At 39.5% G+C, this 17,786-nt stretch overlaps 1 protein-coding gene across 1 annotated transcript in view; it reads right to left on the bottom strand.

Annotated features, from left to right (window-relative positions):
- Window positions 1-12,392: 12,392 nt before the first annotated feature.
- The window catches only part of tmem117 (transmembrane protein 117), a 79,623-nt gene continuing 74,229 nt past the window's right edge, over window positions 12,393-17,786 (bottom strand). Inside the window, exon 8 of the mRNA XM_033968205.2 lies at window positions 12,393-16,396. Within this exon, the coding sequence (XP_033824096.1) occupies window positions 15,732-16,396 (665 nt within the window). The 3' untranslated portion in view covers window positions 12,393-15,731. The remainder of the gene's footprint in view (window positions 16,397-17,786) is intronic.

Raw genomic sequence — 17,786 nt, 5'->3', positions numbered from 1 at the left:
CCTCGTTTAGTCCTATAGTCCTGGTTTAGTCTTACTGTATGTATGAGAACAGTTACTAGGCAACAGTGCAGGTCAAGCTCGCACAGCTGCTGACCCAATTAATGTGTGAAATAATGATAGTATCTTGTGCGTGTACTCCAGCCGCGCTCCGGGACCATCTTTTCCTGCTGATTTATGAAGCTGGCGGCTCTGTTGGTATTCTGTCTCTTGTTTACACTTGTGTCGGTGTAAAATGACTTATAGATCGTCTGAAATATTTGTGAGTAAAACACAGTGCAGGGCTGGAGAGGGGGATTCTTGCGCAGGGCTGAAAAATGAATCTGAGAGCTCAAGAGGAAAGAGATAAGTTGAAAAAGATTTGTTTTTGGGAGAGTGTTTTTTATTTTTTTTCACTATGATACGCTGTGCCAGTGTTTCTCTGTGGTATGTGAGTAGTTTTAAATTTAGTGATTTAGTGAGTATTCATGCTTTTGAACTCCTTTGGGTTAATCTTTAGAAACTACCTTATCCGTTGCGGCCGTTTAGTCTAGTTAACCTGTTTTATTCTCATTCTATTCCTGTCGAAGCCTTAGTTTAAGCCAGATATAGTCCAGGTTTAGATCTGGTGGTACTCAGAAAGCCAAATACTATGTTAGGTGGTACTTTTTATTTCAAAAACATCATCCAGACGACTGACTTTGATATGGACCATTCCTGGATGAAAGACAGGTTACACCAATTAGAAATCTTGGTGTTTTTGTCTCTATTTTACTTTATTTGCTTATTTATCAGGGACAATGCACATAAAAACATGGGCTACACAAAAGAAGTCATATTTTTTGTGCCACGTTATAGCAAAACAGTATATTTGCATGGTTGCAGGTTGATGTCAGATGATGTGCAAGGTTTGGCTATAACAACGTGGTTTGGAAACATAATTGGCAAGATACAATCCAAATAATACAAATTTAGTGAGGAAAATGTATCACCCCACACTGTGCAACCCCTGACTCCTGTTTTAATATGTCCTTTTAAGAACAAAGAAACAAACAAACAAAGGATTTGGTTTGGGAGCCCATTATAAGCCTCGGTAAACTAGTCCCGCTACATCCTGTAAAGTGGCTACAGCTGTTACAAAGCTACAACAAAAATAATTTGAACTTTTCCCTGAATGAACCCGATTTGGACTCAGTGTGATGTATCGCCCTGCACTTCCCATTGGCATTTCCCCAAAATAGTTCTGTACAAAGTGAGATCTGAGTACTGTCCCAGAGGACTGTAGTCTCATGAGAACAGCACCGGCGTCTCCTCATTCTCACCTCAGGAAACAACGGACTACAGTCGACTCCACACTTTTCACTGGGGTTTAAACAAGTTCATCAGTTTATCACATGGAACACTGTACACTCTTACAGTATTCTTTACAAGGAAAATGCTGTTAAAGTTTACTATGAAGTCATTAAAATGGCTGTTTACTGAACATTGTGAGTGATATGGTGACTTTTGAATGAGTTAAACATTTCACCAACTCAATCATGGTACTCACAAAGTTGAAGTATTACTACAATTTTCCTTTATATAGTAATATTACTACTATATTACTAGTTGAAACTTTGTAAGTTTACTCATTATGCTCCAGTAGACATCTACTGACACTAAACCAAGATTAAACCAGAACTAGACCAGGACTAGACCAGGACTAAATCAGGACTAAACCAAGACTAGACTGGGACTGAACCTGGAATAAACCAGGACTAAACCAGGAATAAACCAGGACTAAACCAGGGCTAGATCAGAACTGAGTCAGATGTTCTAACCCAGGGCTAGACCATAGACCAGGACTAGACCAGGACTCGAGGTTGTTAACCTAAATATGGTAAAAGTTTACATTTTCTTTTTAATTATTAATTTATGTAGCTTAGTGTCGGGCCTTGCATTTGACCCTTGGGCCTTCAGACGTCCCACTTACACATTACAACATCACCTCAATACAGGCGAGGCAAGTGACACTTAATTTCAGGAGCATTCAAAAACAATAAGCAGCACTGCATTCACAATTAAGAGGAGGAAACTAAGTTCACAGATACTGTCAAAAATAAAACATAAAAATGTGATTTAAAGATGCCAAACAAAATGCCACCAAAATGACTCTATGTGAGTTTAAACAAGTCCAATAAACTCCACAATGTCAGTGTTTCATATAAGACACCAACCAGACAATAACAAAACAAACTATTCTTTGAAAATAAAGTAAATAGATTATTTACATTTTTGACAATAGTCAATACAACAGCAAATAACTGAAAATGTGGCGCAGCCGAGAGTGAACAAACTTTAGTGCAGTTTTATTTGAGGTGACTTCAATGTGCCATGTTATTATTAACAGTATAAACACATTTTTTCATTGTGGAGCTCCGTCTACCTGTGTGCTGCTGAGCTGCAGGTCCACTCCAGTGTCTCCAAACGTTTTTAAACTCACCGTAGCTGTAAGTGCCCGGCCGTAAAACAACAGTACAGTTTGCAGCGTTTCTCAGAAGCTGTGAGCCACAGGGACTGTTCATAGTTGCTCGTCTGACGGACAAACCCTTTTCCTTGCTGGGACAGGTTAGCTAGCACAGGGGTTGGCCGACCTCTTCTCATAATATCCAGCTTTTCGTGAAAGGCCCATCTTGAAAATGGCGTGGAAAGTATATCTGTAACCAGATCAATCTCTTCTCCTCCTTCGGCCATTATGGCTCTAAAATACAGCAATATCTGTTGGATCTCCAGGTTTAGTTTGACATTCTGCAAACTGCCGCCTTTCACACTGTAGCAGTGATTATCATCCAATCACAGGACACGTACATGCCCAGTTTAGTGTAGGACCTTCTAGCTGGTCCTGGTGTGCAGAATGGAGATCTGATCGACTATCGAAACTGACTGTGTCTGTGTCTTAGAGTGGGCGGGGCCTGCTCTGTTTACTCTGAAGGCCCCAGGAAAATGAAATTTGCCTGAAAACAAAAGCAGCTGAAATATAATTGGATAAAAACTACCACAATAAATAACATTAGAAGTCACTCAACTAAGTAGATATGATATGACATAAAGAGAACAGAGAATATTTTTGTTTACATATTTATGAAAAAAAAAAAAAATAAAAAAAAAAAATATATATATATATATATATATATATATATATATATATATATATATATATATATATATATATATATATATATATATGTATATATATATATACACACATATTCACTTTTTCACTTTTCTTAACATGTTTAGACCAGCAGACAAGGCCTTGCTGGCCCTGATGGCTCACCACTGATGTATCTACATTGTACTTTTTTCCAAAGTAAAGCTACTATCAGCAACTAAAAGTGTTGACATCTTCTTTTTGACCAATGAGCTGCTTAAAAACGATGCATTGTCCCGCCCCTTTTCCAGAAGCTTCCATGACGTCTTTCTCTTTGATCTTTGGAATCTTTTTGCTCTCAAGAAAACAGCACAAAAGGAGACTGAGAAAACTGGACAAACTAAACATTTTTCACTAAAAACGTGTTTTTTTGAAGGAGGAACACATCAGTGTGGTCTGTAACCACTGTGTGCTGCTGATGGAAGCTTCTGCTCTGGGACCTAACCACATCAAGCCAACGACATGATGAGGCTTTAGTGCATAAAGACTGTAGTTCAGAGGAAAAGGTAAGAGGACATTTTGTATTTTACTGAAGTGTATTTAATAATAATAATAATAATGGCTTACACTTGTAATGCGCTTTTTCAAAGCCTCTCAAAGCGCTATACTATAGTCATTATTCATTCATTTCCACACTTGGTGGTGGTAAGCTACTACTGTAGCCACAGCTGCCCTGGGGCAGACTGACGGAAGCGAGGCTGCCAATCTGCACCATCGGCCCCTCCAACCATCACCTATCATTCACACACACACCACTTGATCTTCCGACCTTTGGGTTGGGGGACCAACACTCTAACCACTGAACCACTGTCGTCGTTTAACAGTTTATTACAGTCTCTTGTCTTTCAGTCATCTGTTGATCCTCAGCCTCAGTGTCCACCTCGCTGAGTCATCGCTGAGTTGTCCAGCTTTATCACTCACCTCCTGGACATCTGTGTGTACTTTTGTATTTCAGTGATTATATGAACCCTAGCAGGTTCCATGCAAACGTCGCATCTGTGTGCCTGTGCATCAGCACGCTGCAGACTTCAGTGGCGTGGTTAGTTTATGGGTTAAAAAAAATGTGATTAAATAAAAAAACAAACAAACTGCAATGCACTCAAATAGGTTAGTTACCAGAAATACCATTTAATAGTAAATATAAAATAGGCTATGTACACAGAGACAGCAGACGACAGTTATTTCTGATACTCAAATTAATAAAATGGGAAAAAAATCTGAAACATCATCACTATCTCCAATCTAAATAATTAATTATCATGCAAAAATAATTATTTTGAAAGCAGATGAAACAATCTGCCCTGGAGGTCTCACAGACCTTTGACAATGTGGATGTTAAAGTGGAAGTAAACACTAAATAAATTTTTCTTTACTATTAAACGGTGTGTTTTAATACTATGGTTCCTGGACTTCACACAAGACTGTCCTAATCACAGTCAGGTGAGATACAAACACCTGGCTGCAGGGGTGGAGTCTGACGTGTATCTGTTAGACCAATCACACTGCTCCTCAAATGTGTAGACCCGCCCCTCCTCCCATCTCACCCCTCCAGGTACTGCCCAGTTTATATTTAAAATGTGGTTTTGGACAGAGTTTAGATCTTTAGTCTCACTTAAAAGTTAAGTTACACTTTATTGTCCCCGTGGAGAAATTTGCCCTCTGCATTTGATCCGTCGTTCACTGTCTCTGGGGCAGAGGGCGCAGGAGTGACACGTCTGGTGACCCGTCTCTATCATCTTGAGCTAGTCTTTCTCAGGATGACCTTAGCTGGATTATTGTGCATGTTTTGGGTTGATGGGGGAAACCGGAGAGAAGGAAAGAGACTTGACTTGAGGGGAAGGAAGAACAGTAGAGATGTTTATAGAAATGAGGAAACAGTTCATTTGGCTCGAGTGGAATAAGTGTCTTAGAGCTTCAGTTTGAGAAAATAAGAAGAGAACCAAGATTTGAATAAGTGGTGAAACTGATGTAGAAGGTCATCCTCAAAGCAGTGGAAATGTGAAGAGGAGGGGCCCTGGTCAGAACCCTGGGGCACACCGGCACAGGGGCAGAGTGAGACTTGAGTGATTTCAGCTGGATAAATTGAAAGTGTGTGAGAGATGCCGGTGGATTTTAATCTGTGGAGAAAAGTGTTAAGTGTGAAGTCTGTGTAATCCCTCAGTCATCCAGGTGTGAGTCAGAGCAAAAGAAAAGTTCAATTTTGTCAGCTGGACACGTTTTCAAGTCAAGATGTTTCGCCACTCATCCAGACGACTTCTTCAGGTCTGGTCAGATTGTGGATGAACACTGCCTTATATCTGTCTGAAGAGAGGCCAAAGAAAAGACATAGTTTGAGAGGAGAGTTAAAGAGACCATTTTTGTTAGGAAAGACAATCCATCTTTGAACAGGAACAGGGCCTTAGACACTTCTATTTATAACTCTATCCTCAGACCTAAATCAAAACAAGGAAAACAATAGTTGTAGCCAGTATTGGTGTGAGAGCACCCATGAGGGGGAGTGGGGGAGTGAGTTATGTTTAGTGTGAGTGTAATGTATTAGTGCTGAGTAGCATGTGACCTGTTCATGGACTTTCTCCTGGGCCTGGTCTTTCTTCTGGGCCTGTTCATAGACTTGTTCGTGGGTACTGTACTTTCTGTTTGATTTCTCTCTGTGTTTTCTTCAGGATCTCTTGGCTCTTGGTTTTCAGGCCTGGGCTGCTGCTGTTCCTATGTCTAATGTCTGCTCTCGGTCTCAGGGAGGACTCTGTCCAGAGCAGAGGGTCCATTCCTCTTCTTGTCCCTTTTTCCTGCTCCTCTGTGTGGATGGAGACCCACAGTTGGGGACAGTTGTCCTGAAGGACACAGTGAAAGGCCCAGAGTGAACCAGATACACTGGCTGTAGGAAGAGGACACATGTCATTCTACATTAATGAACTTTAAAGTAAATGTAAAATATTTCTATGTGTGCAGACAACCCTTGAGGGTTGATGTTACACAGAGTAAATGTACACATACTATATACTCAGTAACACAGTACATCAAAGTAGATCATAGACTGATTTTGTTTTCAAATTGACTTTGCATGGACCAGTGTGTTGTGGTCTTACTCCTTCACATGGGGCTGGGTTGTCACAGGGCTCAGATCTGAACAGATACATTGTAGTTGTCAGTGTTATGTAATTGAGAAAATACACACATGCTGATTGATGTAACAACAAATAACTGAAAAAAATATAACAACTTTGGATGGACACTAGGCCCATGTATAGTACAGATGATAAGTGAGAGTTGACAGTGTCCTGTGGGCTGGTCTTCCCTCAGTGGGGGTGTCGTGCCACTCAATCATGTTTTCTTTAGTTTTGTTTCAAGTTTTTTCTTAAAAAAGTGTTAAACTGTCAGAAACTGTCAGGACAAATGTGATATGCTTCTGGTCACTTTCAGAAGAAGGTTTGCTCTGCTGTTCAGAATCTTGAATACATGTGTCAGCGTGTGAAGCTTGAGTCAAATCTATTCTTCTGTTTGACTTCTGGACAGGACTCCTGAGACCAGACCATGTAATGTATTTCTTCTTGTACATGACCTGTTGAATGACCACAAAGACTCATTCCACTTCTGATGAAGTCTGTAGCCTGAGGATGTGCCAAATATTTAAAGTTAATCAATAATTATAATAAATACAGTGTGGAGCCATCGATTGGGTCAGGCCTGTATTCAGTAAGAGCCTTGAGTTTGCTGCAGCTCAGTAGGAAGAATATCAGGGTGTGAACAGTATTTGATATTATGTCACTTATAAGGTTTGGAGGTTTGAGAATCCATCCAAACGTCGAGCAGGTTCAAAGGTCAACCTGAAGACATGAGGCCACAGCTCCACATGGACGATATGTGAACACTGTGAGGATAAAGCTTCTTTAAGGAACATTTGGTATGAATGATGTTTCAAATATCTGCTGTATGTCCTCTGTTCTGTTTGTGTGATCTTTTACATACTGATTTCCAAAAAGTCAGAACTGTAATCTGAAACCTTTATTTGGAGAATTAACTGATGAGGTCAGAAAGACTTGGTCATAATTATGTCATTTTCTGAGCACATCTGCATCTGTTTTGACTATTCTGACCTTTTTTGAAATTCTTAAACATATAGAGCTTTTATGTCGCAGACACACACATTCATGGTGTTTTTATGTTGCAGACTGAACACATTCATTATAATTTAATTCAACTGCTAATGATTTCAATGTTAAAGACATTTCATTTTCAGAGCTGCTTCATCTTGTGCTTAAGGTTGGTCAAAGAAATGATTTGTGAGTTTCAGATTTGTGTTTAGTGTCTCCTTTTTAGCCTTAAAATTGCAATAACATTACTAGGAAAACTGTAGTAGTCAATGATTCAAGTTAATACTACGAATAAGTTAGTTTACAGTACTAACACTGACAGAGTAACCTAAAAGTAAAATTACTAATCTTTTAAGAGAAATAATTGCTTGCATTTCTATGGATTTGTTACTATCTAATCTATTGTACTTATGTTACTAAGGTAAATTAGGGCAATTGACAGTAAACAATAGTATCAGGATTTACAGTGTATTATTTGATACCAACATTTCAAATGGATGGCAGGGGCTTATATAACTATTGGAGATTGGCTGAAAAAAACAAACAGAAACTCTACACATGTTGAACCTTATTATTTGTTAGGGATTTGGTCTTCAGTCTTCAGTCTGTGTCACTTTTCTGGTCTCTTCCTGCTTGTCTCCATGGAGATGTTATTGCTACGCCTGGAAAAATACCTTGAAAACAACATACATTCTCTCCAACAGCCTTTGTGACTGAAGAAATTTGAAAACTATTGTGTGAAAAAGAAAAATTCACCTTCATAACTCATGCTAAGAGAGACGACGTTGGCCATTTTTAGTTTCATGTGGATAGACTTTGTAATTACACAGATGAACCATAAACCAGGTCCTCTCCCTTAAGACCTCTGGATACTGACCTGAATCCTGCTCAACATGTTCCAGTTTAGCACTTTAAAACATCACGTGAACCCAAACTATTGACTGGTTTGAAATAATAAAAAGCACATTCTCCCAAACATGACATTAGCAGGGCACTTTACAAAAACGTGTTTCAGACCATGTTGATCTGGTTCACCTTTGTCGATTTTTTTCTTTTGATATTTCTACTGAAAACACAATATTTTCAAACAGGAAAACCAGCTCTGGGAGATATCTTTGTTTATTCTGGTCAGGTCAATTTCACTACTAATATAAAGGTCATAAAGGTGTCACTTTTCTGGTGTAGTTTTGCCTGGAATGTTCCACAGTATGGCATTGAACTGAAAATATATAAAAATATGACCATAACTTGCTTTTCAATCACAGGTGTTTTTATAATAATGCATTCTCTCCACAGATCTGACCTGTAACTCAACCATGCGTATGTGTTTAATGCCGTACTGTGGAAAACTTTAGGTGGCAGTTGGGTTTGATTTTTCAGAGGCTAATGCTAAAAGCTAATTTTTCTCTGAAGGGTTAGCATGGAGCGCGCGGCCGTGCTTCGCCGCTGGCACTCAATTATTCACATCCGAGTCTGGTTCACTTAGGCAAATATGAAAACATCTCCTCCAGTGTGTAAACAAGCACCTGCTCTCTCCCTCTCTCACACGCTCTCCCTCTTTTCTCTATCTCTCTCTCCTTTGCTTTTTGACGAGCCCTCACTCACTCTCTCTCTCTCTTCTCTTGCCATCTCACGCTCTTCTTCTTTCTCTCTCTGACTCCCTCCCTTGCTTTCTCTTTTCTCCTCAGGTTCATGACTCCCCTCTTTTCTCTCTCCCCATTTTCTCCCTCCTTCCCTTTCTTGAACTCTGTCTATCCTCTTTAATTCCCTCTCTCTTTCTCTCTTTTCTTCTCTGCACCTCACTCCAGCTCTTTCTTATTTCTGTCACGCTAACTTCCTTACACTCTATTTCTTCCTCCTTTTCTCTCTTCCTCCCATTCTCTTTATGTATGACTCTCTCACCTCTCTCTTTCAAGTTCACCTTCTCTCTCTCTCTCCCCCCATTTGTTTCTATCTCTTCATTCTCACCCCTCTCTTCCCCTTCCCCTCAAATTTTCTCACACACTCTTTTTTCCTCTCTATCCCTGCCCCACTCTTTTTTGACTCTCCTCTCTCTTACCCCTCTCTTTTCTCCCTCCCTCTCTTTCTGTCTTCTTCTCTCCTCTGTTCCTCCAACCCCCCTCTCCCCCCATTGCTCCTTATCTATGACCCTTCTCCCTCCCTCCCTTTTTGTCCTTTTCTCTCCTCCCTCCCTCCCTCCCTCTTGTTCTCTCTTTCTCTTCTCCCTATCTCTTTCCCACCCTCTCCCTCATTCTCTTTTTCTCCTCTTCTCTGGTCTCTGGCTCCTACTCTCTTTTTCTCTCCTCCATCTTCCTCCCTCTCTTTTTGTCCTCTTCTCTCCTCTCTCTCTTATTCTTCCCTCCCTTTTCCTCTCCCTCCCTCCCTCCCTCCCTCCCTCCCTCCCTTTTTGGCCTCTTCTCTCCTCTCTCCCTCTCTCTCTTTCTCCCTCCCTCTCTTTTTCCCTCCCTCCCTCTCCCTCCCTCTCTTTTTCTCCCCCTCCCTCTCTCTGTCTCACTCTTCCTCTCTTTTTCTCCCCTCCTTCCCTCTCTTTTTCTCCCCCTCCCTCTATATCCCTCTCCTTTTCTCCCCCTCTCTCCCTCTTCCTCCCTCTCCTTTTCTCCCCCTCCCTCTCTATCCTCTCCCTCTGTTTTTCTCCCCCTCTCTCCCTCTCCTTTTCTCCCCCTCCCTCTCTATCCTCTCCCTCTCTTTTTCTCCCCCTCTCTCCCTCTTCCTCCCTCTCCTTTTCTCCCCCTCCCTCTCCTTTTCTCCCCCTCCCTCTCTATCCTCTCCCTCTCCTTTTCTCCCCCTCCCTCTCCTTTTCTCCCCCTCCCTCTCTATCCTCTCCCTCTCTTTTTCTCCCCCTCTCTCCCTCTTCCTCCCTCTCTTTTCCTCCCCTCCTCGTGATATTACCGTTTTGACTCATCTCTTCCAGTCCTGCCTTTGTCCCCCCCACACTCTTGTTCTCTCTTTCTAACCCTCTGTATCTCTTTCCCTCCCTCTCTCTCCCTCTCCTTCCATCTCTTTTTCTCCCCCCCTCTTCCTCCCTCGCTTTTCCTCCCCTCCTCATGATATTACCATTTTGACTCATCTCTTCCAGTCTTGCATTTGTCCCTCCCACACTCTTGTTCTGTTCCCCCCCCCCTCTGTATCTCTCCCTCTCCCTCCCTCTCTTTTTGTCACCCTCTCTCTCCCCCTCCCTCTCTTTTCCTCCCCTCCTCTTGATATTACCGTTTTGACTCGTCTCTTCCAGTCTTGCCTTTGGCTGCAGAAATGAGATATTGATTTCTGCGGCGGTGTGCAGTAATTGAGAGAACACAACAGAACCTTAGTTTCCAAATGTTTGTTATGCCGGGCCCATGATGCCACTGTTCCCGTCCACATCCGTCCTGCAGCTTTTGGTGCGTGTCTGTTGTGATTGATTGCGTTTTTGTGTATGGCATAAATCTGGACACACAAACAGTTCATTGCAGTAATTGATGCCATTCTTGTGTCCAGTCTAGTAAAAATGTCAAAGCCAATTAGACTTGAGAGACGCACTGGTCAATGAGAATTATAGCAGGGTTCAGCTGCAGCTTTGTGCCATCAATAATAGTTTTGATTCAATAAAATTCCTCTTTATAATCCAGCATCTGCTCTCTGCACAATCCACTAAAGTGAGTTATGAATGTGTGTCATTGGTATTCTGTAACAGCAAGTTTATTACTGTAAGAGTCCAGTCAGGGCTGGGCCACTGGAACAGGCCAAAATGACCCATCATCCAATGCACACAACTAAAGCTGCACAGTGTAAATCTTCTCCATTATTCACTGATACAACAGGCTCTGTGCTCAACAGCGCCTCCTCACTGTTAGTGTCCAGTTTGATCTGTGTGAGGGTTTTACCGAGTCATTCTAAAATAAATAAATGTTTGAAGCTGAGACAGTGGACAGAGAGCTGCAGGTGGATTAGGGGTCAGAGGTTAAGGGGTTAGGGTCAGGCAGTGGACAGAGAGCTGTGGGTGGATGTCACTGACAACATGTTAAACACTACACAGCCACTACATAAGAGAATGTACCAACACCGGCGTAAGAGCTCTACATCTCAAAGACACTGACCACTCCTTTGAAGATAGTGAGGTTCAGATCTTAGCCAGAGAAAAGAAATGGTTTGAGAGGAGAGTTAAAGAAGCAATTTTTTTTTATTTTTTTTAGGAAAGACAAGACAATTCTTCCTTGAACAGGAATGGGGACCTGAGACATAATCTCTCCCACATCTACAACCCCATCACCAGACCAAAAACAAACAAAAGAAACAAATGAGAACAGTAGTAGGGCCATTAAAGGTTGAACAGGGCCATTACCTGGAAACAAGAGCTGTGTACAGTTTCAGTGTAGTTAGCTCCTTCCTTCCGACAGATAAGGCAGTGTCCACCAGAACTGAAGAAACGGCTTGGATGAGCAGCGAAATATCATCACTTCTACAACGATTTGTCCAGTTGACAGATTTAACTTCGGCCTTTGCTATGGATCAGACCTGGACGACTGAGACATTACACAGACAAGTTAAAAACTACACAAATAAAATGCTTCACCAGAGACACTTCTGTGTTTAGAGGGATATGTTTGAGTCTTAATGCTAATGCTAATTCTGAGGCCTAATAAATATTAAAACACTACCACAAACTGAAGTATTCTATATATACAATTATCGGGTAGTCTTTATTTTAATTAAGTAGAATTTTAGCAGGATGTTTATTTTATGTTTTCCGACTGTTAGCTTTGAGACACAGTGAGCTAGCTCCATGGTGATAGAAAAATATATTGTCATATTGTGGAACACTCTTGGCAAAGCAATCACCTATTCATAAATGCAAACAGCTAGCAGAACCTCCATCAGAAAAGTTACATAGTGCACCTTTAAATCAAACTTAAATGGACTTTCTCTGACCAAAATATGAGCAAACCCTGACTAAACCAGGACTTAACCAGGACTGAACAATCGTACAACAATAATACTACAGTTAAACACGGACTACAATGTGACTAAACCAGATCTAAACCAGGACTAAAACTAGGACATAACCCCGCCCCCTCCTCTGTGGGATTACATAATGAGTTCAGCAACACTGGGCAAAAATAGATGGAAAGACAACATCTGTAGGAAATGTATTTGTTTATTTGCAGTTGAACAGAAGAATATGCACACAAAAAAAAACACTGAAAAATGTTCCTTAAAAGCACAAACCAAATATAAAGCCTCAAAAGCACAAAACACAATGATACTCTGAAGATAGACCCTTTAACATCTGTAAACAACAGGGCTGCATTCAAGCTCAGCAGACCATAATGCATTTAGGATTTAGCATTAGCCGCTAACTTTAAACACACACACACACAAATTAAGAGGGTTTTGGCAAGTGACAACAAATCATCAATGTGCGTAGTGTCCACATTAGCGTGTATACTCCAGTTTGACCATTTTGTTTAGTTTGGCATTTAATATAATTTGTAGTAAAAGTTACATAGTACAGCTTTAAAGTAAGAGTATTTATACTTTTTTTTTTTTTTAACATGTATTTCACCATTTAAATTTACAGTGCATAGAGAGGTCAGACTATTATATATAACATGTCTATTTATTTATTTATGAAATTGAACAGAGGGACATAATATTTTAAAATAGGGTCAGCTGTTCATTTTTGGAGTATTGATACATGCTTTTTGATACCATGAAATAAAGTACAGTATTAGATATTATACCGATTTGTTGTCAGATCCAAATACTTTTACTGACATATTCAAAATGGTGGTTGGCCAGGCTGGTGTGAACATACTGACCACAGCGAGATCAAAGTGCAACGAAACAGAAAATCAAAGAATTTAATGATCGATATAATTATCTGTTTTGAAAATTAAGACTTTACTTACAATAAGAAACATGACGGCTTAAAGGATCACATAGAACACACCAGAACTAAACAGTCACACATGCTGGAAATAAATACACACATTTACTTGGAGAGTATTTTTCTTAAATAAATGACTACATTTGACAGTACACTTATTTGGTATCTTTGGTCAGTCAGTTCCATTCAGGTATTTTCAAATAGAGGTGCGGACTTGGATATAAATAATATAAATATGAATTCAAACATAAGACAACTATTGTCTACAGGCTGAGAAAAGTATCTCCCATTTGACCAGTAGTAGTAGTAGTGGTAGCAGGAGTGGTAGTAGTGGTAGTGGTAGTAGTGGTAGTAGCGGTAGTAGCAACAGCAGTAATAGTAGTAGTAGTAATAGCAGTAGTAAAAGTAGTAGACCAGTTCAAACCACTGAAATACATGACACATTTTGTTATAGGTATAAAAACAGGATTAGTAGATTAGATTCATATACCAATTGCAGAAGATTGTTATTTGTGAATAAAATAGTACAGGCTACATTAGTACTTTAATATGTCATTTTCCAAAAAGATAATTTGGTTAATAATAAAACCAGTATTTGAATATTATCGATTAGCATATTAAAGTTGAAGTGAATACAGTACAGGATAGAGTTCACTCTTTGTGTCAATATGTTGAAATAATTATTGATATTCAAATTAATCAACATTCATAATAAATTAAATCAAATCAATTTGTATGATAATGGACACACAATACACACAAAGAAAGCAGAGGACACAATACAGAGACAGAGAGCTGACAACCTAAATTTAGCAACATTCAATTCCAAAAAAATTCGATGCATTTTCGATACCTGCACAGCTCTATTTCAAAGCTGTTGTGGTATTTTCTGAGCTGAAAAAGCAGCTATAGCTTTGGAGGAGCTGCTGTTTACGCCCAAGGCAGATCTCACAGTCTGAGTTTGTATGCAGACCAGGTGCACAGGACAAATCATCAGGTAACGTATGCATAACTTTCCCATCCTCTGATTACATTTATGATTTGTGCAGCTAATATGAGGAGAAGGGAGGTGAATAGGTCGTTAGCGTACACGGGGGTTCATAATCATTTCATCGAGATGAGCAAAACTCACAAGGACCAATTAGTCTGAGTGCGTAATGAGGCGTAACACTTGTAGCATAAGACATGACTTACATAAAGGATACAAGTAAAGCAAGCTATAAATAGGACATCTTCAGTTTGCTGCCTATACGAGGTAAGTCCAGGAAGTACAGATCTGAGACAGTGTTGACAAACTAAAACACCTTTAATAAAAACACTGACTGATTTTCAATATGAATTTGAAGTTGTTGTTTTTTTTAATATTGCCACCATGTGTTCTCATATTAGCTTAAAACATCAAGAAAAGATTATAAAACTATTCAAAAAAGGTTCATTAAAACAAAACTATAAAACGATACTATTGTTTTGTTTCAATGGACCTTAAAACAAAACTGTAGTATTTGTTTAAAGGTCCATTAAAACACATAAATGTGCCCTGTTTATGTATTTCTTTCTTATCTGCTGATACTACTCCATTACAATAGAATCTTTTTGGCCAATTCTATATCACGACCCAGAATTTTGCAATTTTTCAACAGCTTCCATTAATAGATTATAGACTATAGTTATACATTGATTACAGTTCTTTTTGTTCCATTAAAAAGCATTAAAAAACAAGCATCCTGACTGTGAGCTGGCTCGCCTCTCCACAGACCCGACTACTAACTTACCATTTAAACATTTTTGGATCTCTCATTCTCATTACTTCCTGGACTGACCTTGTATAGACTAATAAGGTTTACTCTTGTGAATTATCAAGGCACTACTGTAGCTATTACATACATTAAATACAATGTAATAAGAGGCACCAAAAGTGTTGTCAAAAGTCGATTGTTTTTGAGTTATGAAAGTGAAAAATCGCAGGCAGCACCATGTAGACTGATAGAGACTGTTTGCATTCGACAGAGCAGTGGGGTTTGGACTTGGTACCACTTTGGAACATTTAAAAAGGTTTATAAAAATAGATATCATGTCATAACATATACGTCTGTAGCTAGGTCCATAGTAATGAGGAATACACAAGTTCAAATGAGTTGAATTTGCAATATTAATCTGATTTTAGTAGTAGATACATTTACTTATAAACTTACTTAAATTGGTATTTGACTTATTTAAAATATATTTTCTTAATTATGCAACATTTTGAGCCAGTAATGTGTTTTTTTCCCTTTAAAAAAATGTATTAACAAATTGTAAAAATTCAAAATTCTGAAATGGAAGCAAAAGTGAAGTGGAACATAACGTGATTTCAATGGTTATAAAAAAATATACATAGGTTATAGTCATGCATTGCTACATAGCTTTTAACCCCCATTAAAAGTTGAGAAATCAGATAAAACTGTATTATAATGTATATGTATTTGTTCAGTTCTAAATAGTCCCCACCCAAACTGCTAAAAGATTAATATTCTGAATTCAAGTCATTTTAACTCGTGTGAATCTTCCTTTGTAACAGTGCGCTCATAGGACTGAAAGTTTCAGTCATTTCTTACGGGGACAGTTTGTGTACATCAAAAAACACGGCTGGCTCGTCCTGCTCTGTGCTGTCAATCACGATACTCGGATGCGTCTCTTGCGTTTCCATGGAGATCGTCGAATTGGTCGAAGGAGTGGCCCCGAAATTTGGTCCATCCACGGACAGCAGCATCGGCGTTCCCGACTTTTTCAAACTGTCCATCATCGTCGCGTGCAGTTCCTCGGGCGTCGTCCCCATGTCTTTAGAGCTGTACTCCGATGGCGATTTCCTCTTTATCCTCTCGTAAGATTTATCCGGGTTTTCCGTAAATGTCTCGCTGTCCTGGAATCTCCCAAACAACCAAATGAAGAATCCAAACAGTACAAAAGCGGCTAAACTGGGGATGAACGCTAAACATTTGACGTCCAAGCTAGCCCCCACATAGCGGCTGTGCAGGAACATGTCCCGGGTTACGTAGGTTTGGTTGGTGCGTGGGTCGATGTTGCTATAGCGCCACTCGTAGGTGAGAGTGGAGTGGTTGAAGTTGGCGAGTGTCTCCGGTTCTTCGACGGTGTAGATCTTTTCGCCCGGACCCACGTATTGTCCGTACTCATAAGGCTTGTAGAAGATCTGGTTCTTCCACATGTTTAAGTCCAAGATCAGGACGAGGAAGATGATGCCATAGTTGAACCACTTTCCTGAAACGAGAGAGGAAAGCAAACACAGACTGTAATAAATGTATGTGAACCTTTTATTCTAAGGCTTAAAGATGTATTCTGCCCATCGATTTGTCAATAAAAAAGGGGGTGTGGCTACAGATCTCAAAACATATCTCTGTATCTGACCCAAGTTGCACGCACAAGACTACAACTGCACTGGGAGAAAAATGTACCAGGAACCATGGATTTATACAAACACTTAAGACAAATCATGAGTTCAATCTGCCTTTTTAAATATAAATATCACAAAACACAAATTCTTCAGCTCATTCACTCACTCCTCTGTACTGCTTTTGTCTCATATGAACCCTTATAATCAAAATAAAATGAGTAGTCCACTAATACAAGTTTTGGTTGATTAATCGACTACAGGAATAAAGGACGAAAGCCCTGCCTCCTTTCTTCACTTATTCTATTTCCAGTTCAGCAAACTTTCTGGAGATATAATATAAAAGCAGACTTCAGCTTTAGATTCACTCTTTCACTCAGCTCTTCGTTTCATAACAGGTGATGAATTTAAAAAACATCACTGTTCACTCTATGGAAAAGTAGAATGAACATCATCGCTATTTGACAGAAAAGAAAAACACTGTGTAAAATGTTTTTATAAGGGACTACGACGATAGACTCACTCAATATCTCACTTGTTTGTTGAACTTTGATAGAGGAATATTTAATACATGATCACATGACTGTATAAGACCAGGTGACCACCAGAACTGAGATGGGAAAAAGGGCTTTTGGCTGCTTTGCTTCTTGACAAATGTATACAGTTGTCCCTCGCTATACCGCGGTTCACCTTTCGCGGTTTTGCTGTTTTATGGATTTCAGCCAAATTTATATAAATGTTCGATCGGCACCAGGACAAAGAGGCACGGTCAGAGGAACTGTGAAATACACGTGAGTCACTATTACTTAATTAAACAAGAGATAAATGTGAGAAAATGTTAATGCCTGTGTGAGAAAAGTGTATAAAGTGTGTGGTGAGGGGTTTTACAGCAAAAAACATATAGAATAATTGTGAAAAATAAAGCTGATACTTCACGAATTTCGCCTATTGTGGGTAATTTTTAGAACACAACCCCCACGATAAACGAGAGACCAGTGTATATTTCAAGGACAAGCAGAACTGTACACTTTGGTGCCACAAAAGCTTTTTAATAATCTGGTGATAAACATTTTCAATCACATTTTTTAATGGACTTATTTGTTTTGTTTGTATTATACTGTATTATAACATGAAAAAGAGTCTGAGTGCTCTCATTGGACTCTTTCTGTAGAAATAAAGATAAATCCAAATTTGGTCAACCAATTAATAAAAGAAAACTAACAATGTCTTTGGTATTAAAAACATAACACCCTAAACCCC

Source organism: Periophthalmus magnuspinnatus, chromosome 6, assembly GCF_009829125.3.
Source record: "Periophthalmus magnuspinnatus isolate fPerMag1 chromosome 6, fPerMag1.2.pri, whole genome shotgun sequence".
Classification (NCBI taxonomy): domain Eukaryota; kingdom Metazoa; phylum Chordata; class Actinopteri; order Gobiiformes; family Gobiidae; genus Periophthalmus; species Periophthalmus magnuspinnatus.
Note: the sequence above shows the minus strand (reverse complement) of the source record. Positions and strands in the feature narration are given on the sequence as shown.